The sequence below is a fragment of the Corylus avellana genome, chromosome 3 (assembly GCF_965113065.1).
Source record: "Corylus avellana chromosome 3, dhCorAvel1.hap1.2, whole genome shotgun sequence".
NCBI classification, from domain to species: Eukaryota; Viridiplantae; Streptophyta; class Magnoliopsida; order Fagales; family Betulaceae; genus Corylus; species Corylus avellana.
The window spans coordinates 19,938,675-19,960,777 of record NC_142492.1 but is presented as its reverse complement, the minus strand read 5'-3'; the positions used below and the strand labels follow the sequence as shown (position 1 = coordinate 19,960,777).

At 37.5% G+C, this 22,103-nt stretch overlaps 1 protein-coding gene and 1 pseudogene across 1 annotated transcript; one reads left to right on the top strand and one right to left on the bottom strand.

Moving 5' to 3' along the window:
- The first annotated feature begins 6,636 nt into the window (after positions 1 to 6,636).
- On the top strand, positions 6,637 to 9,086 carry LOC132176674 (9-cis-epoxycarotenoid dioxygenase NCED1, chloroplastic). Its single transcript, XM_059588944.2, has one exon. The coding sequence runs from the start codon at positions 7,046 to 7,048 to the stop codon at positions 8,777 to 8,779; it is 1,734 nt and encodes a 577-aa protein (XP_059444927.1). The 5' UTR covers positions 6,637 to 7,045; the 3' UTR covers positions 8,780 to 9,086.
- A 3,847-nt stretch (positions 9,087 to 12,933) lies between these two features.
- Positions 12,934 to 16,539, bottom strand: LOC148586895 (uncharacterized; annotated as a pseudogene).
- Positions 16,540 to 22,103: the final 5,564 nt, after the last annotated feature.

Here is a 22,103-nt window from a genome sequence, read left to right as displayed (position 1 = left end):
TCCTTGTGGGTTAGTTAGGACCAACCCTTTTCGACCTAAACCCAAAAAAGTGACGAGCACTCACTCAAATTTGTTAAATCAAAACAAAATCATCATTTTTAACTAAAAATTAATGTAGTTTTCAGAAGAAAAAAAAAACAATTGAATGCTCGAAAAACGATTTGCTTTTTAATTTGGTTCAGAAAATCAACATTTTTTTTTTGGTAGTACATGCATTTGAGCCGCAAAACGTTGTACCGAATGGGCAGTACACTAGAAGATCTATTTCATTTTCTTGTCTCATAAATAATATTAAAAAAGAAAAAAGAGAGAACAAGATGAAGGATATATACCCCACTCTCATCCAATTATCCAAACAATTCCATGCATGCTTGCTTGTGTATATTAATTATTCCCCCATCCCCATGTGCTTTCAAATGCAAATGTCCTTTCAAATGGGCCAAGTCGAGGGCACCATTCTCCTAACTCTCTCTCTCTCTTCCACCTTTGGACTGAAGCCTAACATTCACTGGGGTACGTGTGGTGATAATGATAATACTTTTCATCTCTTGTACACTTTCTTTTGACAAATGTATGAATAATTTGTCAATTATACTTAAAATAACCCAAAGGGTCCCCATTCCTTTCTTGAATCTTGTAGCCTTCCATCTAGGCATGGAAACACCATATTCATTGATTAATGCTAATCCAATAAGGTGCTGTGTTTTTTGGACGTGGCCGTTGGCAGTTTTTTTCTGGTAAAGTTGGTTGGTCTGGGAATCTAATATTTAACTTTGGGAAGTTTTTGAGTCACCACTGGTCACACTAAAAGTCCATGCTATCTTTGCTTGATTTGAGATATATATATAAAGAAAGAGAAGAGCCAAAAAAATTCATATATATATATATATATATATATTTGATTAATGTCTATCTAATGTTCAATAATCCAAGGGCATATGCTTGGGTCTCATCTCTTTACCCATACAATTTATCAAGTAATATATACTTAAAAGGGTTTTATTATATTGTGATTCACCCAATGTTTCATGATCTTCCACTTCTTGTGGGCACGTGCTTTCATTATTTATGTAGCACATTTTTCCCACGGCACGCTATTATAATTAGCTGTTTGGATCGCTGGTGAGAAGAATTTTTTTGAGATTTTATCTGTTCAAACATGTTGTATATTGCCGGAACACTTGATTGGGCAAATGAATTTTATATGGTCATTTCATATTTACTAACTAAATTGCTTGCAACTCAAGTAAACAAGTGCATCGGATCTCAAATCAACACAATTTGAATAGACAAATCAACCAAATCTCAATGGATTGATTGGTGCTTGGACTAAATTTGCTTGAACAATACCCATAACCAACCGGGGCATTGGGGTATATATCTTTGGACTTGTGCAGATGTTCCATCATAAGATGCGAAAATAATATTCCATCACAACATGCATCCACATGGTCTTTCCATAATGCCTACCAGTTGCATCCAAATTATTTCACAGACAAGTGGGTAACCTAATCGCTGTTTAGAAGCGGTCCGAAACACGTAGATATGTTTGTTAATCTGTTCTAGGGTGCTTGTTATTTTTTGTTTTAAAATGTAGTAAAACATGACATAAAAATAAAACTAGTTTCGAATGTTTTGCATTTTTAAATTGTTTATTAATTTTTTTTTTTTGAAAAAAAAAAAAAATGAAGGATAAATTCCTTAATGCAATGTTGGAGCAGAGCACATGTTGATATAGTCTTGTGGGAACGGGAAAGTGGACAAAAAGAATAGGTGGGGGAGAGAGGGTGGAAAATGTGTGTTTATCATCAACAAGTTTTGACCCATGTCGAGTGCAATCAATAAACCTGCCGACTTTACCTATTTTGCGCATTTGTTAAATTAATCACGTAATTAGTTAATTTGACAATAATAAATGTTAGAATATTTGATATTATTTTAAGGGTACAGGTACGTTTAGAATTACAATTTTACAAGAATAATCTGGGTTTAGAATTGTGAGGTTCACTATTGACTCATGTGGGGTCTACATAAGTTCATAAAATAGCTGATTTATAAGATGCGATGTAAAAATTATTGACACTAATCATTTCTCCCTCCAAATTATAGGGGATCCTAATCGTCGCGTAGAAAAAATAAAAGGTGGATATTGTTTTTAGTAAAAACATAATAATTGTAGTTCTTTCCCGAAAAAATAACTTGCCAAAATAGCTTAGCCAAAAAACTTGGAAACCTCCTCACTAAATTCAATCCATGGTCGGCCACCCTTAATGGAGTTTCCTAAAAGAGAAGTTTGACAAATCATTTCTTAGTAATGTTAGACTTCTCTAGAGAAATATTGATATTTTATTAACCAAAAATTGATGTAGCGTTTTCTCTTCAATCAAAACTCATTTCTAAATAAGAGAAGTTTGACAAATCATTTCTTAGTAATGTTAGACTTCTCTAGAGAAATATTGATATTTTATTAACTAAAAATTGATGTGGCGTTTTCTCTTCAATCAAAACTCATTTCTAAATATTATTCGGAATATATATATATATATATATATGTCCACACAAGAGGAGAAGATGTGGGATTTGAACTAGTGACATCCGCTTCATGAGACATGATCCCCAGTCGATTGAACTACCTCTTGGAGACAATATTTATTCGGTATATATATCATTACTCAATGGACAAACATTTCCTTCAAACTATTTTGAAAAAAAATAATGTTCAACCCACTTTAATGAATATGAAGTGTTGTTTAACATATTTTGGTCCCTCAAAAACCAATGTTTGAATTCCTAAGTTAATAGAAGGAGGTTAACAACAGTTAAGAATGTTAAAAAAATAGGTACCTCATTTGTGAAAAAAATTTATCTCCTCACTTCAATCATCTCCATATACACACCCCTTCTCTCAAAAATCAAAAGCTTAGACAAGACAAATTTGACAACATAATAAAATATTCCAAAAAATTCGATAACCTTTCCTTAAAAACTCAAAATCATTATGAAAATTCCCCACCCACTCTAGTTTAGTCTTTAAAAACACCCCATTAGTCTTCAATTGCTGTAGCCAAAAAGCGAAAGCAAGTCCACTGTTCTTGCGTTCCAACCAAAATCCATGCCCTCTAATATTATTTTATTTTATTTTCCTATTGATTTTCTATTTCAACTAACCTGTATATTTTGTTTAAATTATGTTCATTTAAAATAACTAATTTTATATATGAGAATTTTGAGGCAAATATATATATATATATATAATAAAAACTTCACTTACATCTTTGAAAGTAAAAGTAGTTTTATAATCATAATCTCGGAGTTTTTAAAATTTTACAATGTTGATATCTCATGTTCCGGTTCCTTTAATTTTACTGTTCTTTTTTGTTTTTTTTGTTAAAATGTCCTTTTTTTTAAAAAAAAAAAAAAAGAAGTGAAAATTAATATTAAAAAAATGCCTTGGACTCACCCATGACTTGGCCATGGGTCAGTTGAAAAAGGCTGAAACATGGGGTTTTCAGCCAAGGGAAAATTCCTCCCTTTACCCAAAATCCCTAGGAACAAAATACTTTGGTTTGTGTGAAATTTTGACAACGAAAGTGCAGAATTTATATTTGTTGATTGTTTTTCAAAATAATGTTGTTCTTGGAATTTTTGCAAAGAATTGAGTTTTGATCTGTTTTTAAGAAAGATTTTAACAAAAAGATATGAGTCGTACAATTGAATACGTACGTGTCTGATGTTGTAGGACCAAGTGTTAGTTGGTCCCCCTCCCCATCTACCCAAGCCAAAATCAGCATGGCAATTGGAAATTATATAAAGTAAAATTCAAATTTATTAATTAAAAAAATAGTAGTACAAAGTTACCCGAGACAACATGTGGTGGTCACTGATAAGAATATATCATCAATGACATCAAATGTCGTTGCTGATAAGTGACAAGAACATATTAGTGACGATTTATCGGTTTAGGTTATTATTAGCGATGACATGTCGATATAGAGGCTTAGGTTATCTTCAACACACTGTAGCACTATTAGTGACAATTTTTTTTGTTGGTGATAATAACTTATCAGTGACGACTTTTATGTTGTCTCTGATAATTATTCTTGACAAAACATTAATTGTGATGACTTTTAGCGACAACAGTTTGATTTTTTCATCGTTAATGACTTATTTTAACTTATCAGTGACGACTTTTATGTTGTCTCTGATAATTATTCTTGACAAAACATTAATTGTGATGACTTTTAGCGACAACAGTTTGATTTTTTCATCGTTAATGACTAATTTTCTTGTAATATATCATACAAACAATTCAACAAGATTCTAGAGTTCATTGTGTTTCATTGATTTAAAACTCATGATTCGCTTAATCTTAAGTAGAATCAATACTTTATATGGCTTGTGAAAATAAAACAGGTTCCTTACTCATCTCTAAATTGAAGTTAAACTTTGGTATATGATAACTCGAGCCACCCCCAAACCCTTTGGTGGTGGTTTCGATCAGTACTAACTTCTTCTTTTTTCTTTTTTTATTTTTATTTTTATTTTTATTTTATTTTTTAATTTTTTATTTTAAATTTGTTTTTATTTTTTGAGGGTATTTTGGGAAACATTTGTCCCTAAAAACCCACATGGGTCCCACATGGATCGCACGTGTAACAAATGGGTAACATTAACAATTTCAAAAACATTGTAAAAATGAAAAAGTGGTAAACTTTAGAGGGGTAAAATTATTTTTCCCACAAAAATTATAGAACTTCATTTGGAAAAATGTGTCTTGTTTCTTCATCTAGGAAACATTTTCTCTTATGGATGAACAAGTCCATATGGAAGAAGCACCCCATTAATTCTTAAAATTGTAGTTGTTGAATGCAATATTCAAGTCTTTCTCATTAATGAAAGATTGCTAGATTGATTTAAAAAATAATAAAAATTTTTTAAAAAAGGAAATTTCGCTTACCCTTCGATAGTTTGGCACTTTTGAAGTCGTACGATTCGTACCCTTAAATTTTAAAAAGTTGTAATGTTGAATTTTCATGTTTTTAAAGTTTGAGATGTCAATCATACTATTAGGGTTTAAGGTTAAATTAGACAGTAAACATGTTAAATGACTCTTATACCCCTATAAAACTAATAGAAACACAAAACTATTCCGAATTTTTTTTTTTTTTTAAAAAAAACAAAAATGAAGTAAAAAGAAAAAGGTCTAAAGCCTAATCTCCAGACCGACTAACCTTGGCCATGGATCTGTGAACGTATGTCCAAGGCCGATTGTGATCTGCTAACTCACTACCAAAGTCGACCGTCGATCTACGGACCCATGACCAAAGTCAATCGTGGATTTGCTAAGCCACGACCAAGGCCAACCGTGGGTGAACCATGGCTAGTGTGAATGAATATATATATTAAAATAAAAAGGGGCGAATCTTGGGAATTTTGACATTTTTCGTTAAAATTTAGAGGAAAATTCTAACAGAGGGGTTGACGGTATAAAGCTTTAAAACATGAGAACTCGACATTGTAATTTTTTTTAAAGTTTATGGGTGATTGGAAAAGTGCCAAAATATTAGGGAGTAAGTAAAGTTTTTATTTTTTAATTTTTTTAATTTTTTAATTTTTAATTTTTTCCTACTATTTAACAACAGAGTTAATAGTTTAAATTTTGAGTAATATTAGGTACTATCTTTTTATTCTCCCACATTTTGAGGTGGCTGTTGAATTTTGATTCAATAGTGATTTGAAAAGTTAGGCCAACTTTAAAGAATAAAAAGATAATTCCTAGCATTACTCTTAAGTAGATAAATTCAACTTTCGTGCATTTTGAAAGTACTTTTCCAAATTTCAAAAGCTCTCAATTAAGTGTATTAAACTTTCATTAAAATTGTCCGTTAAATCTGATCAAAATTTTCAAAATATCAATTTTTTAATTATAAAAAAATAAAATAAAAAAATTATAAAGATTCAAACATTTATTTTTTTATTAAAAAAAAATACAAGGGTATTATTTTGGGCATTTTGAAAAATTAACCAAAATCCTAATGGAAGAATATAATTGAAAGTTGGATTGAAAAGTTTTTAAACTTAAAAAATAATATAAAAATAAATAGAAGTTGAAAGAATTTCCCCTTGTACTTATTTCTTGGCGGTAAAGTCTAGTTTCCCAATTCATCCGAGAAAGGGAGCTTGGCTTTCGGTCTTGGATTTGTACTTTTACACAAAAAAAAAAACAAACGAAAACATGGGGAGGCAAGCGTGTGGGACAATTGATGTGACCTTCATATCTGTTAGGATGACACGTATAGAAGTGGACTGATGTGCAGTGGGTAACTTTAATGTGGGACCCTTAAAGTCTAGTTACCCAAAAAAAAAAAGAAAAAAAAAAGAAAAAAGGTTTTTTATTTGAGTTTATTGAGGGACTAACGCGGGGTTAGACCCGTAAACGTGTACAAAGGGACCAATCAGATACTGATGTTAATATTAAAATGAGCCAATTTCATGCGTCATGTTTCCAAATTTAGGGAAGCTTCTCATACATATACTGTAACAAAAGTATTCAAACACACATATAATATGCTTTTTATTATATTATTATTTAGTCTCCACACACAGAGAGAGAGAGAGAGAGAGAGGGTGGTCGTGTCAAAGAAACAAACCTCTATGCCCCGCAGTCCTCCCCACACCCACCACCACCCTGTTATGAATCTGATCACCTATTGGCGAAAAAAAAATACACCTTTCAGAAATCTTACACGTGGTGTTCTGAGGTGGACCTCCATGCCCCCCCACCTCTTCCCCTATAAAAACCTCCTCACTTCTTTTCACTTCCCTCAACTCACACCTTCTCTATCAACACCACTCTTACCTTCAACTCTTCCTTTCTTTCTTTCTTTATTCACTCGTACAAAATACCATATCAAATCAAATCAAAAGCTAGCAAACAAACAAAGAAGCCATCTCCCTCTCCCACATCCCAACACATAATTGCCCCCCTCCAAACCATTTCCCACCACACCATTCACTACAAAATTTGCCCAAAATAAGAGTAGCCATGGCAGCAGCAGCAGCAGCAACTTCAACCGCCATCTCCTGGACCAGGCCCAACAAAAAGCCCAATATCCGTTGCTCTCTCCAAACAATCCAATTCCCCAACAACCAATTTCAGCCCTCTACTAGTATTATACATCCAAAAGAAAAACCCATTTCTTCTTCTTCTTCTTCAAAGGCTGTGCCGCAACAATGGAACTTGTTACAGAAAGCTGCAGCCATGGCCTTGGACGCGGTGGAAGGTACTTTGGTCTCGCACGAGAGCCAACAGCCGCTTCCCAAAACCGCCGACCCCAGTGTCCAAATCGCCGGCAATTTCGCTCCAGTAACAGAGCTACCCGTCCAGCACTCGCTCCCGATTGTCGGTAGAATCCCCGACAGCATACGAGGCGTGTACGTTCGGAACGGCGCGAACCCACTTCACGAACCCGTCGCCGGCCACCACTTCTTCGACGGAGACGGCATGGTTCACGCTGTCCAATTCAAGGATGGGTCCGCTAGCTACGCCTGCAGGTTCACCGAGACCCACCGACTTGTTCAAGAGCGAGCTCTTGGTCGCCCGGTCTTCCCGAAGGCCATAGGTGAGCTTCACGGCCACTCCGGCATCGCCCGGCTCCTCCTCTTCTACGCTCGAGGCCTATTCGGGCTTGTCGATCCCAGCCACGGCATGGGAGTCGCCAACGCCGGCCTTGTATACTTCAACGGTCGCCTTCTCGCCATGTCCGAGGACGATTTACCATACCATGTTCGAATTACTCCCGCCGGCGACCTTAACACTGTCGGCCGCTACAATTTCAACGGTCACCTTCGCTCAGCAATGATTGCTCACCCAAAACTCGACCCTGTCTCCGGCGAGCTCTTCGCTCTCAGCTACGACGTTGTCCAAAAACCGTACCTCAAATACTTCCATTTCTCCCCAAATGGAGCAAAATCACCCGACGTTGAAATTCCTCTGCCTCAGCCTACCATGATCCATGACTTCGCTATTACAGAGAGGTTTGTGGTAATCCCGGACCAGCAGGTGGTGTTTAAGCTCCCCGAGATGATTCACGGCGGCTCTCCGGTCGTCTACGACAAGAACAAGATTTCCCGGTTCGGAATTTTGGACAAGAATGCCGCCGATGCTTCAGGGATCAAATGGATCGAAGCCCCCGATTGCTTCTGCTTTCACCTCTGGAACGCCTGGGAGGAGCCTGAGACCGACGATGTCGTAGTGATTGGGTCTTGCATGACTCCAGCGGACTCCATTTTCAACGAATGCGACGAGAGCTTGGAGAGTGTTTTGACTGAAATTCGGCTCAACTTGAAGACCGGCAAGTCCACGCGCCGCCCCATCTTATCCGAGTCCGAGCAAGTGAACTTAGAGGCCGGCATGGTTAACCGGAACAAGCTCGGAAGGAAAACCCAGTTCGCATATTTAGCCCTTGCTGAGCCGTGGCCAAAAGTATCGGGTTTCGCCAAAGTAGACCTCTTCACTGGAGAGCTAAAGAAGTACAACTATGGAGAACAGAGGTTTGGCGGTGAGCCTCTGTTCCTTCCAAGAAACCCCAGTTCGGAGAAAGAGGACGACGGCTACATCCTAGCTTTCGTGCACGACGAGAAGGAGTGGAAATCAGAGCTGCAAATCATAAATGCCATGAATTTAAAGCTAGAAGCCACAGTTAAGCTTCCTACCAGGGTTCCGTACGGCTTCCATGGAACCTTCATAAGCTCAAAGGATTTAGAGAGGCAGGCCTAAAGCTAAATTATGGGTTATCATCCGTTGCATGTCTTTGTAGATTATTACAGAGGGAGATTTACCAGAGGGATGCTTGCAGATACGTCCCCGGAATCTCCTCTGTTTACAGTGACAGCCCTCTGTTTTTTCTCGTCTTTTTATGGTTTATGTTCAGTGAGAGGCTCCGGGACCAGCTTGTAGCTTTTGGGTGTATGTAGAAATGGAGCTCAGCTGGTTTCTGCTGATTCTTTCACTTTTGTGCATGATATTAGACGTGTATATTCACAAAAGATAATGTAATATAATATCTGTGTCTATATTTTGTTTCTCTCTCAAATTCTCTTCCTCTCTTTCTCTGCTATTTAGTAGATTTGTTAAAATTGGCATATAATAGTAGTAAAAATTATAGTACAATTAAGATTACGTGATAACAAAAATTAATTTTTGATTTTTCTTTATAATAAGCTTTTGTCGATCTAAATGTTAATTTTCACCGTTTGTTAGTTGTGTAGTAAACATATAGCAATTTACTAAATAAAATAAAATTACTCTTTATAAAATGGCTGAGATGATGGGCATACCTACTTATGAGTAATACTATATAAACTCAATAAAATAAGAGTGAGATGAGAATTCAGAGTTTAAAATTATGCCCAGCTCGTCTTGTTCACTATTCCCTTAATTAAAAGGAAACTAAGTGTTGAGGTGTAATAGGAACGTTATGCTCATCTGAATGGCAGTTTGAATAATATGTGATTTCAAATGTCATAAAAGTTTTAATTTTTTTTTTAAATAAATGTTAATTAACTTTGGTATGAAATGGTTAAAGGTCTGTTCCGATCCAACCCTAAGAAGCGAAAACAAACTTGATAATGATGTTTAGGGAAGAATTAGGCAGGGAAATGGACCAATTAGCATCAAAGGGAGATAACCGACAAGCAGGTCTATTTATGTAGATACGCGACACGCGACACTGCGGCTCCAAGTCTTAAAGGGCTTATTAGAACAAATGGAGAAATAAAACGGAAGCACGTCGACACGTTAAATCGCTGTAATCTGGATTGACCAGCCTCCCCCCCTTCGAAGTCATCGTATTACGTCAAATGACACGTTGGTCGTGGCGATTACTCATTGGTTATCCCTGCTAAATGTCAGGTTCACAAAACCGCCCAACCCCAGCAAGCAACATCATCATGGCTCGTCCGACCGGGGAACTCGACAACAAACTTTGAACACTTTTTTAGGTTGAGGCAATAAGTAGGATCCAGTAATGGCGCGCAAAAGGGTAAATTCAAGGCGACAAATGTCCAATCAGAAGCATGAGGATTGAGGATGATATTTTTAAGTCAACTTTTGCAAGTGCTCCAGTACAGTAAAGTAAATGATCTTGAATATGAATCAAATCGCCCCGTAGCGACGTCGGAGTTTTACTCAATTCATATAGATGAGCGTTTTGTAAGGGTCTAAAATTTGTCCAAATGAAATTGGTACACGAAGTGGTGGCCGTGTCTTAGAGGGTTCGGGTGATGATAGGGCTTATGGTGGATGGAAGAAAATGAAGTGCAGAAACTGATGGGCATTTGTTGCAGGGGTTGACTTTGGGCAAGTTGGGTTTATCAATGAGATGAGAGAGTTCCATGTCGAGTTGGTTTGGTGCTGAGAGGGTCCATGAGAGGCAAGTAGACGGATGGTGAGTGAGTGTGGTTTTTCATCATTTCAGAAACACAGTGATAGGCCACTACAAAGTACAAGAGTTGGGAGGATGGGCTTCTCTGTTCATTGAGTTTGGATTATGGTACGTGTCTTTTCTACTTTTTTTTTTTTTTTTTAATTTAAAAATTTTATTTGTTTATCATTTTTTAGTTTTTTTATTCATAGTGGGAAAGGAGAAAGGGAATTACAAAAAAAATAAAAAAACAAAGATGACGGAGCATTTCGAAGAATAGTCGAGAATGAGTCAAATGAATGATCCAGCCCATCAAGCGAACTGAAATAACCAAAAGATGCTGTAATATATAGCAAGATTCCGTAAACAGAACAAAACCCATCAAGGTTACTATCAGGACCATCGGTTGTCGGTAGAAGAAACCAAATCCGACCATCAGTAGCCGGTAAAGAAAGGAAAAACTCAGTCAAAAAACGAAAAAGAGACCAGTTCAAGGAACTGGCCAGAAAATAGAAACACAAAGAACAGGCCCTGAAAGCTCAATTTTCCTTTTCTTTTATTTATTTATTTTTATTTTAGTGCAGGATGATCAGTCATGGTTTCCTTTTGTTTTTAATTCTTGTATTGAGAAGCAAATGTCCATTATGCTACTTGAGATTGAGATCAACATAAGGCTCTGACTCAGACTCTATCGATCCATGTCATTGTGCCCCACTCTCAACTCCACATGGAATATTGCCTTTATTCTTTTTTCTTCATCAACGTAAAATATTTTTTGTTAGCAAAAAATCTTTTTTCAATAAAATAATATCAGTTAAAAACATTTTCGACGTTTGACTCGTACAAAAAATCAGCGACGGCGGCGACAACCTACGGCGAACTCCAGCAGTACTTTCAATGACCTCTGGTGGCAATGACACAGATAATGAACTATAAAAAAAGTACGTGCAATGATAAGAAGCTCAAACTCAAAAAATAGTTTACAAAAATAAAAAATAAAACTATTTTACACGGTTTAAAAAAAACTTTTTATGACGTATTGTAGAATATATCATTGCTCAAAGTCAGAATTTCACCATTTCGTAACCAATAGCATTTTTAGAACATAGTTTTTGACGAGCCATGTGTATATATATATATATAGAGGATGTGTTTGGCAAGCCACATGGATGGGTTCTTTGTTATAACGAGCCATGTGAAAGAATTCATAATGCGGAAATAATAATAAATAACAATGCGGAAATAATAAGATAGTGACACAGAGATTTATGTGGTTTAATCTATAACCTATATTCACAAGATCAAGCCCAAAGACTGCATTAAACTCTTATTTCTCTGGGTAATATTTACAATATAACATGCTCCTATTTATAGGATAATCATGTTGAATACACATAGACTTCTACTCTAACTAGATTAGTTAAGTGATAATCTTTTAACTATTCACCCTTAACTCAATGATAGTCTTCAAGTGTGATTCAGTAATATTCTTTAATTGTAAGTCAGTAATAATCTTATACTGTGACTATTATTCTTGAACTACATGATATATATATATATATATGATGGGTCCTTTGTAAGGTTTGAGCATTGAACCAATTAGATGCATCACTACAAAAAATGTTTTTTTTCCTGATAGGCAGTTTTTGACGTGTTAGGTGGTCTGACATGTTAGTAAATTTTACTGACGTGTCGTTATTGATGTGTGTCAGGCGTTAAAATTTTGGGTGTCAAAAACGAAAATTTTTTGACGTGTCACTTTTAACACGTCAGTAATTTTTGACGTGTACAAAAGTGGCATGTCAGAAAAATTTCTTGACATATCATTTTTTGACATGTCAAAAAATTTCTAACGTGTCAGAAAATAACACGTCATGAAATTTTTCTGACGTGGTAGGAGAGGCACATCAGAAAATTTTTTGATGTGTCAAATTGCCACATCATAAATTTTTTTGACGTGTCAGATTTAACTCGTCAGAAAATTTCGTGACGTGCCACTCCTGCCACATTAGAAAATAACACGTTCGAAAATTTCTGACATGTCAAACGTTATGACACGTCAGAAAATTGTGACGTGTCATAACGTGACATGTCAAAAAATTTGGTTAGTTTTAAAATTTGGTTCTTTCCCTTATATATTTTTTGAATTTTTTCGGGGCTGTACCCGAATTTTGGATTATAATTAACATGATATACAATTTATCCATCGATCCATGCAAATAATATACATATCCATCGATCCATGCAAATAACATAATTCATATCCATCAACATCGATCACAGACTATCAACCAAAACCAGCTTCAAGACACAAATAAAGACATATACACCAAGTGCGAATGGCCAACCACAAAAACTATACACCAACCACAAATAAATACATATATACCAATAAAACTATCTCTGTTATCATATATATCTAACTACGTACATCAAGAAAACTATCACAAATACAATTACATCAACAAAATAACTTATGTACACCAAGTGCGAATTACCAACTATTTGTTCAATCCACATCAACGATATCGATAGCATCCTCTTCATGATAGCCACTACCTGCAAATGATAAAACAAACAATCACCAAACAATATTCTAGAATATAATTAAGTCTTAATCATTGAGCAACGTCACTATGTAAACAAAGGACATCATACTCAACAAATTTAGATTTATATCTACACCCCCAACATATTTTCGTGATTAAATCAAATGCACCAAACAATATTCTACAAGGACCATAGTGGTCCATGTCACAATACCAAACACTTCAAATGCGCTCTAACACACATCTACCACCAAACCAACCATGATATATAAACCAAATTCAACAGGATTTACAACATCATTAATGAGAATAACTACAACATATCCAAACTCTAAATTTAGAAGTGCACACACACACACACACACACATATATATATATATAGGGACAGTTCTAAAACCACATTGACCATTAAAAAATGTCATTACCTGGTCCACTGTTGACCGACGATTGCACAATCGTAAAGGGTGGGGAAGCTCTGTTTGGTGCTCCCTTGTATTGAGTCACCTCCAGTGGGGAGTTTGATCGCATCATTTCCTCGAGCTGGGGAAAACAGGCATCAAACATTGTCGTCATTTGAGCCTCCTTTTTAGCCAACTGCACATCTTTCGCAGCCACCTGCTTTGCCACTTGCTGAGCTACCCGCGCAGTTGTCTGCTCCCGCTCTGCGGCCAACAAGGCATCCATCTCTACCTTGTGCTTTGCCCTCTCCGCCTCAAGCGCTTTGTCAAGAAGTTCTTGTGAGATTGCAGAGTGCCCGGTGTTTTGTGATCGTGCCTGTGACGGTGTATAGTATGAGTGTATGTAGCCCAACACAGGCAGAATATTCGGTTTAGCCTACCTAACCCTACCAGCGTACTCAGGCTTATTGCCAAGCGCCTGGGTATACGTGTCGTTCGGCGCCCACCTAACCATCCCCTCAGTCACGCTCGACGATGCTGCAGGGTCAGTGGGTATAAGCTCTTCCATCCTCTCCTGTATGTTACATCAATTATTGGGTCAGTGGGTCATACAACTGTTAATCATAAATAAATTATCACATATATAAGCAAAATAACATATGAAAGGTGAGTAGCATACACATCCCTCCTTGACTATGTCATTCGGATATCGACCATCATTCTTCTTGTGTGTGCAAATGTAAGACTGTGCACGAGTAGGAGGAGTGCCCACATGTATGGTCTGCTGAAAAAATAGAACATACAGATATGTTTATATATATATATATATATATATATATATATATATATATATATATATATATATATATATAATATCAAATGTTTACATCTATAAGTATAGGGTAAATTACACACATACCTCCTCATATGTCACCTTGGCGTAGCTCTTCGACCCGGTGCAATGAGGCGTATTGTTAAATGCTCGCAAGCTCTTCATATACGCCGCATAGTCTTACACAATTAACATTCTTAATATGTTAATACTAACACAATTACAATTAATGACACTATTCAAAATTATAGTATAACTCTTAACCTACCTTGTTCTTTTGGCTGCACCATCTATCCAACAAGATCTCCAAGTCCATGGCATTGTACTCGGAGAGCCTTTGTTGCCCCCACTCTTGCCCGTATGGTGACCGGAGTATCGTCCGTCGTAATGGCAATAACTTTTTTTAACTCGTGCCACCAAGTCCTCAGCTTGGTGCCCATATCTCGGAACGCGTCATTCTTTACGGCAGCCAAGTTGCACTCGGGCAAGACGAAAAAGTCTACCTGCACAAGTTCAAAATTGATGAATTAAAAAAACCTAAAATATATGTGTATATATATGTATATACATATAAACACACATATATATGTACAACTTAGAGCGCATATATACATACATTAGGAGTGTTTGACATAATAAAATACACATACCATCAAGGCGTCCCATATATCCTCCTTGGTACACTCCGGTACGTTCGTCCAGTCGTCCGGTATTAGGACATAATTTCTGCTCCTTATGACCTTATCAGCTATTCGTCTAAACCTCATGACGCTAAATCTAACGGGCTGCCATGAAGTATTGTACTCAAGTATGATCCTTTTGCCGGCGGGGACCCCTGGCAACCTGTGCAAGTCAAGAATGGTGAACACCTCAATAATGGTGTTTGCATCTGGACCGGTACCTAACAGATTAAAAATTACCGATGTAAGCTATTTCGAATTGAATACTAACTACAAGTAATTAAGACTTATATGCATGACATTTGAGCATATACACTTACTTATCGTCCGGACCTATCGAGGGCCTAACCGGCCGGCGGGAGCAAGGTCGCTGGGCTGCGGGTCATCCATGGCACCTGTCCCACCAGTCATGTCTTTCGGGGGCTCTGTCTCACTGTCCTCGCCACCTGGTTTGTATTTTTTTAGAATGTTTAGAATTTTATGAAGTTGTAGTTGCATTGAAATATAATTGATATCGCACCAATAATATTAGAAACTAATGCTTTGATAATCAAAAAACTTTCACAAGACCAAAGATATAATTTTAAAAACTTTAAGAAACTTTAAGAAACTTTCAAAACTTTCAAACTTTCAAAATAAAGTTTTGTCCGTACCTACGCTATGCTGGCCGTATAGCCGCTCCACATGGCCCTGAGAACTGTGCCCTAACTCGCTGCATGTCGGCCAGCGAGTTGGATGAAATGATCCATCCGTGTCATACGGATACGAATCAGGCCGATACCCCATTTGGGCCATGCCTGCCGAATAGTATGGATTATGGACATGGATCTCCCCTTCCACATCACCTGAAGTACTGGTCGATATCCGTCATGTTGCCCCATAAGTTGAGCAACGTCTTTTTGCTCGCTGTCATCAAGGTGGTATGATGGAGACCCATGCGACATAGATTGCTGCACTGAAGTCGAGCCCCTCCGTGCTCTTGTCTTCCCTCTACTATTCATGATAACCTGCGAAAAATAGCACGCACCCAATTAATTACGTATACAATGTATGAAAAATTCACTACCATATGTAAATGACTCACATATTAAAAATAAGATATATATAAGATTTTACCCAATGCACAACTTAATAAATTGTGTTGATGTAATGTGTAGTGAACAACTACCAATCTATATATATATATATATATATATATTCAACTTTTATTCAATCACATACGCTTGGTTTGGATCTAAGTCGAGTTTGACGTATTCAATATGATCATGCGGATCGTGATCAATATTTTTGGTCAATAGGAGCGGTTCACACTCGTGGTAATTGACACATGCATACTGAGGCCCTTCACACTGACCAACATTGTATACGTTTCTAGGTTTAGTCTTTACAGTGCAAGCCCAATCTGGGTCCCTATCATCTTGTATGTGAAATACCTGGTCAACTTGTAAAGTTAGCACATACGGCTCATCGGTAATCAGCACTCCCGTGTGGACAAGGTTTTTGAAGTTGACAAGTATTATGCCATACTCGTCCACCTTGTACCCCTTGTCCCTCATGTTGTTCGCCCAATCACACCTGAACATAATGTACTTAGTCCTGTCGTAGTACTCAATCTCAAGTACTTCCGTTAACTTCCCCGTAGTACATTTCGCCATCAACAGTTGGCACACACACCCCACTGTTCTGAGTCCTCTTTCCGGCATCATATGCAATAGTGCGAAATAGCTTGCCGTTAACCACATATCTATTGTATCTGACTGCTGACTCCCTCAGCCCTCTATAATGCATTACCAATTTATCACTATGTTCCTTCCTAGATCGATCGTTCCTGTGAATATATTACGTACAATGAAAAACGCAAGGTTAGTTTCTTTAGTTGATTTGAACCAGAATGAAATATGCTCCGACAGTTCTTTTGTTAAACATCACATTAGTCTTACGTAGTCACGGTACCACTCGCAGAACAGCTCATAATGTTGCGTTTCCAACTGATCTTCTATTGTTCGCCCCCTATTGCATGACCGCCTAAGCATATCTATGTGCATCCTACAATTCGAAATTAGGTTCATTAGAATTCAAAACTAATGATACAAAGTGATTGAACATATATATGCGAGTGAAGGACCTCGACTTACGTCCGCAGTTGAAGGAACTCGTTCGAGTTGAACATAATATACCGGTGAATCTGTGTCAATGTGATTCGGTCGAGTTGGACTCGTGTTCCATGTCCCTTTGAACCATCCAGATTTCTTTGTATCCTATTGTGAAATGTTGGTGCGTTATCTAAATATCTCGAACAGAACATCATCAACTCAATGGCTATGTAGCCCTCCGCAATACAGCCCTCAGAAGCCGCTTTGTTATGCACATTAGATTTGAACACTCCAATGGTCCTAAATATGAGCATCGATCAGTCAATCAGTTCAGTTAGTAATTGTCTTGTATTGGAGTGAAAAATTAAAATCAGGAATATCCGTAAACAAATTTGACCTCTCTGCTGGATACATCCACCTATACTGTACCAGTCCACCGAGTTGACATTTACGAATAAGATGCACGACCATATGAACTATGCTAGTAAAAAAGCTGGGGAAAAACCTGTTCCATCTTGCACAACGTGATACAGATGTCACCTTATAGTTGGTCAATATCCTCTTGTGTCAATGTTGTTGAACATAAGCCCCTGAAGAATGCAGACATCTCAACAAGAGGTTTAACCATGTTGCCTAGAAGTGATCCATGCAATGCAATAGGTAGAAGCTGTTACATCAGTACGTGACTGTCATGACTCATTAACCCCGATATCGTACAGTCCTTAAGTCGTACACAACGGGAAATGTTCGAGGCATATCCGTCGGGCACCCTTACATTTCGTAGCTCTTTTAAAAAATGTGTTTTATCATCCTTGGACATCTTGTGGGAAGCTTTTTGCATATAGGTCTTACCATCCTCGCCAGTGTAGGGGTGAAGTGTACGTCTCAAACCCATTTCTTGCAAATCTATGCGGGCTTGGAGGTTGTCCTTCGTTTTCCCTGAAATGTTCAGTATTGTACCAAGTATGTTGTCCATCACGAATTTCTCTATGTGCATGACATCAAGGTTATAACGCAATAAATTATCTTTCCAATATGGTAACCTAAAGAAAATACTTTTCTTCTTCCATACTACATTATAAGTATTTGTCTTCCGCTTCTTTCCTTTTTCTTTATCATCCGGCCTTGCCATATCGGTGTTCTCATCCCCAAACACCATCCTTTCGAAATTGGCTCAGGATTTCATCTCCACTTGGCATATCAGGGGCACATTCTAGTTCTACGTTGCCATCAAATGTTCTTTTGTTCCGCCTCCACGGATGATCCTTGGATAAGTATCGCCTGTGCCACATAAAACACCATTTATGGCCACGTTTTAACCATTTAGACCTTATCGAGTGCATACAACAAAGACATGCCTTCTCACCCTTGATAGACCATTTAGACAAATCTGTGTATGCTGGGAAGTCATTAATTGTCCACATCAACTACGCTCGCAGAACAAAATTATTTTTCTTTGAGATGTCATATGTGCGTACCCCTACATTCTATAGACGTCATATGTGCGTACCCTACATTCTATAGTTCTTGTAACTCTTCAATTAAAGGTTGAAGGTAGACATCTATATCCATTCCAGGTGAACTTGGGCTCGGGATAATCATTGATAGTATGAAAGACGTCTGTTTCATACACATCCAAGGAGGCAAGTTGTACGGTACAAGCATTACGGGCCAAGTGCTGTGGGATGTGCTCATGTTTTCAAATGGATTAAATCCATCCGAGGTTAGTCCAAGCCTTACATTCCTGTTGTTTGCTGAAAACTCCGGATGTAAATTGTCGAATGACTTCCATGCTTTGCCGTCGGCCGAATGCCTCAATACACCGTAGGCCAGATGCCTTAATACGCCGTCCTTAGTGCGGCCTTTGGCATGCCACCTCATATAGGGTGCAGTATGCTATGACATAAACAGCCTCTTTAGTCATGGTATGAGTGGAAACCACCGCAACACCTTCACCGAATGTTTCTTGCTTGACTATATGGGCTGACCATCCTCATCTAAATTAATTGCATCCTTCCATTTAAATTTTTCACAGACGGTACATGAATTCAACTCCTTATTGCCCTTCCAGAATAACATACAGTCATTACAATACGCCGGAATCTTCTCATTCCCGAGTCCCATGTCCCGTAGAAACTTTTTTGGCTCATATGTATTAACTGCCAGAGTTTCATCACTTGCAGGCAGCAACTGATTGATGAACTCAAGGAAAGACGAGAATATCGCGTTACTAAGTCCACCAACGCACTTCAAGTTGTACAGGTGTTCAGTTGCACTCAATTTGTTATGTTCGGTCCCAGTATGAAGTGATTTCTCCGCTTTTTTAACAAGGTCATAATACTTTAGTGCGTCACCTTCACCGGCTTTTTGGTTCACAATTTCTTCACCCTCTTGCACCATGACCCGAGGCTCACAATTGTCTTTCCTAACGTCGTGCATGCCGAATAAATTACGCAACATTGTGTGCATGTCTCCACCCTAATTTGCGCTTGCACCCGCATCTGTGGCCGGGCAATTCGAATTAGAGCTTGTATTAGGACCTTGTACATGCTTTTCATCGTGATAGTACTAGAGTGTGTATTTTGGCATCATTCCTTTACCCCTTGTCAACTGGTCGAATATGTAACCTGGCAGATGGCGCCGGTTATTTCGACAAATCTTACAAGGGCAATACATGAATCCATCAGGGATTCTACAGTTATTAACTACAAACTCTACGAACAATCTACACCCGTCTCTATATTCCCTCGTACACTTAGACTTTGTCATCCAAATCTTGTCTATTTTTCTCTACGTATATAAATTAGGAACAAATATATAAGACTTAAAAAATTTAAACCTGATTTCAAGCACATGCATATATATAAACCTAATTTCAACTACATAAAAAATATAAACCTATATATATATATATATATATATATATATATATATATATATATACGTAGGTTTATATTTTTTATGTGAAAATGTACCTCTCTATTAATTAACAAATATATCCAGTATTCATGGATATGCATTTGTTATATATGGGAATAATACCAAAGTGTGTATTTTTAACATTTACCTAATCTAATAAATCTTGAAAAACCACAAAAAAAAAAAAAAAAATCTCAATCCAAATTTAAATGCATTTTTGGTGGAAACCCTAAACAAAACAATTCTAACTAGGTTATTTTATAAGGTTATTCTATAAAATTTACCTAGGTTCGTTATGGGTACGTATGTGTATATATGAGCAGGGAAAAACAAGAGGAAAAAGACAATCACCATCATCAGGTCAAAAAAGAAAAAGAAAGGAGAGAAACATGACAAAATCAGACAAAAATTCCCAGGTCATGCTAGCTAGTTTTTGTTCCTCGCGTTTTGCTTCCTTCCTTCCTTTCTTTCTTTAGTTATATATATATATATGTTTTAATGAAGTCTTATTTATAAAACAAAAAACAAAAAAATTGTTTTTTTATCTAAATGTTACTATAACATTTTAGAAAGTTAGTCCCACATTGGGAAATGATGGTTTAAGGGGTGATCACACTATAACTAGTGTGGTCATTCCCATAGCCAATCACAACATTCAATGGTAGTTATGATAAAGTGACAAGGTGTGATTCTTGATGAAGAGTCATATTCTAACTCTATAAATAGAGTTTGATAATGAGAAGAACGTATGTCAAAATTCATTATCTCATTATTACGTTGCTTTTGTCATCCATTGGATATCCACCCTAACGGGAGATTCCTACAAACATGATCATATGTTCATATTATTCTATCAGTGGTATCAGAGCGTCAAGGTTATGAAAGAGAAAGAAGAAAAAGGAGATTCTGATGAAGAAAATAAAGAGTATATGAAGGAAATTTTGCAAACCATCAACAGACAAAGTTTAGGTTTGGCATCTTCTGTGGCATTTTATAATCTGCATTTGATAATCTGAAACCCACATGAAGAACTTCATAAAATGGCTGTTGGTGGATCAAAATTTACTAGAGATTTTACAACTTTGAAGAAATGCTATTTACTGGAACAAAAATACTGGAAGGAATTGTTTGCAACTCCGTTTGATGCATCTCCTTCGGTGGATCTTCAAAGCCAAAATTTTCCTCCTCCGGGTTTTGACGTTGTTGGTGAATCATCCCCAACCAAAGGTGCGGTTTCTGGTTCTTCTTGGGAAGGGAATAATTCTTGGGAAGAAAATAATTCTAGGGTTGATGAAATAAATAATTATGATTTTTTAGAAAATAATTCTAAAATTTTTTCTACAAAAAATCACTGTTTTGGGAGTTTTTCTGGAGAGGAAAACATTGTTGATCAAAACTACACTGTTTTGATCAACAGGGAAGGGGAAACAAACACCCCTGTGTCAGAAAACCGAAACGACGTTGTTCCATTTAATTGGAACGACACCGTTCAAGCGTTTGATCCAGGGGCGCATGATACTACCCCTCGAAAAGACGCCGTTTCGGTGTCTCCAAGGGGGCGCACCCCATCCTCTCCAAACAACGTCGTTCCACTTCAAAGGAACGACGCCGTTTCGTTTTCATCAGAGAACATTTACAGTCCCATAAGGTACGACATCGTTTCACACCGAAACGACACCAAAATCCTAACTCTTGAACAGGTGTGTAAAAAATGACACGACGTCGTTTTGCACAATTCCAAAAATGGCACCGTTTCGGATTTTCACAACCCGACCCAAGAAGTGACCCGAACTGGGCCCAAGTATAAACATACGGCCCAGAAATCCGTACTGAGAGCCCAAGCCCAAGTAAAAAGGGCCAAGCCCAATTGGGTCAAGCCCATTTCCTCCCCAACAAAATCGGATTAGAACGGACCGAATACTCGTATTGTGACCCGGATCGTCGCCCAAACCGAAATCCCAGAGAGCCTATCCTACCCGCGTGTTCTCACTGACACTCGCCAGCAGATGAACCCGCCACGCGCTAGACCTGTGAAGCGTGTGGCAGGCGCGTGGCTAGCCCGAAGACTCGGCCCACCCAATTCCGGTTGGATCCGACCCGGTTTTGCTCAACAGTACCGCCAATACCACCATTTTTGACCTCAAGGGTTTTCAAACTATAATTCTCAAAAATATAATTGGGGAAGGGGTGAGTCTTCTCATCAAGGT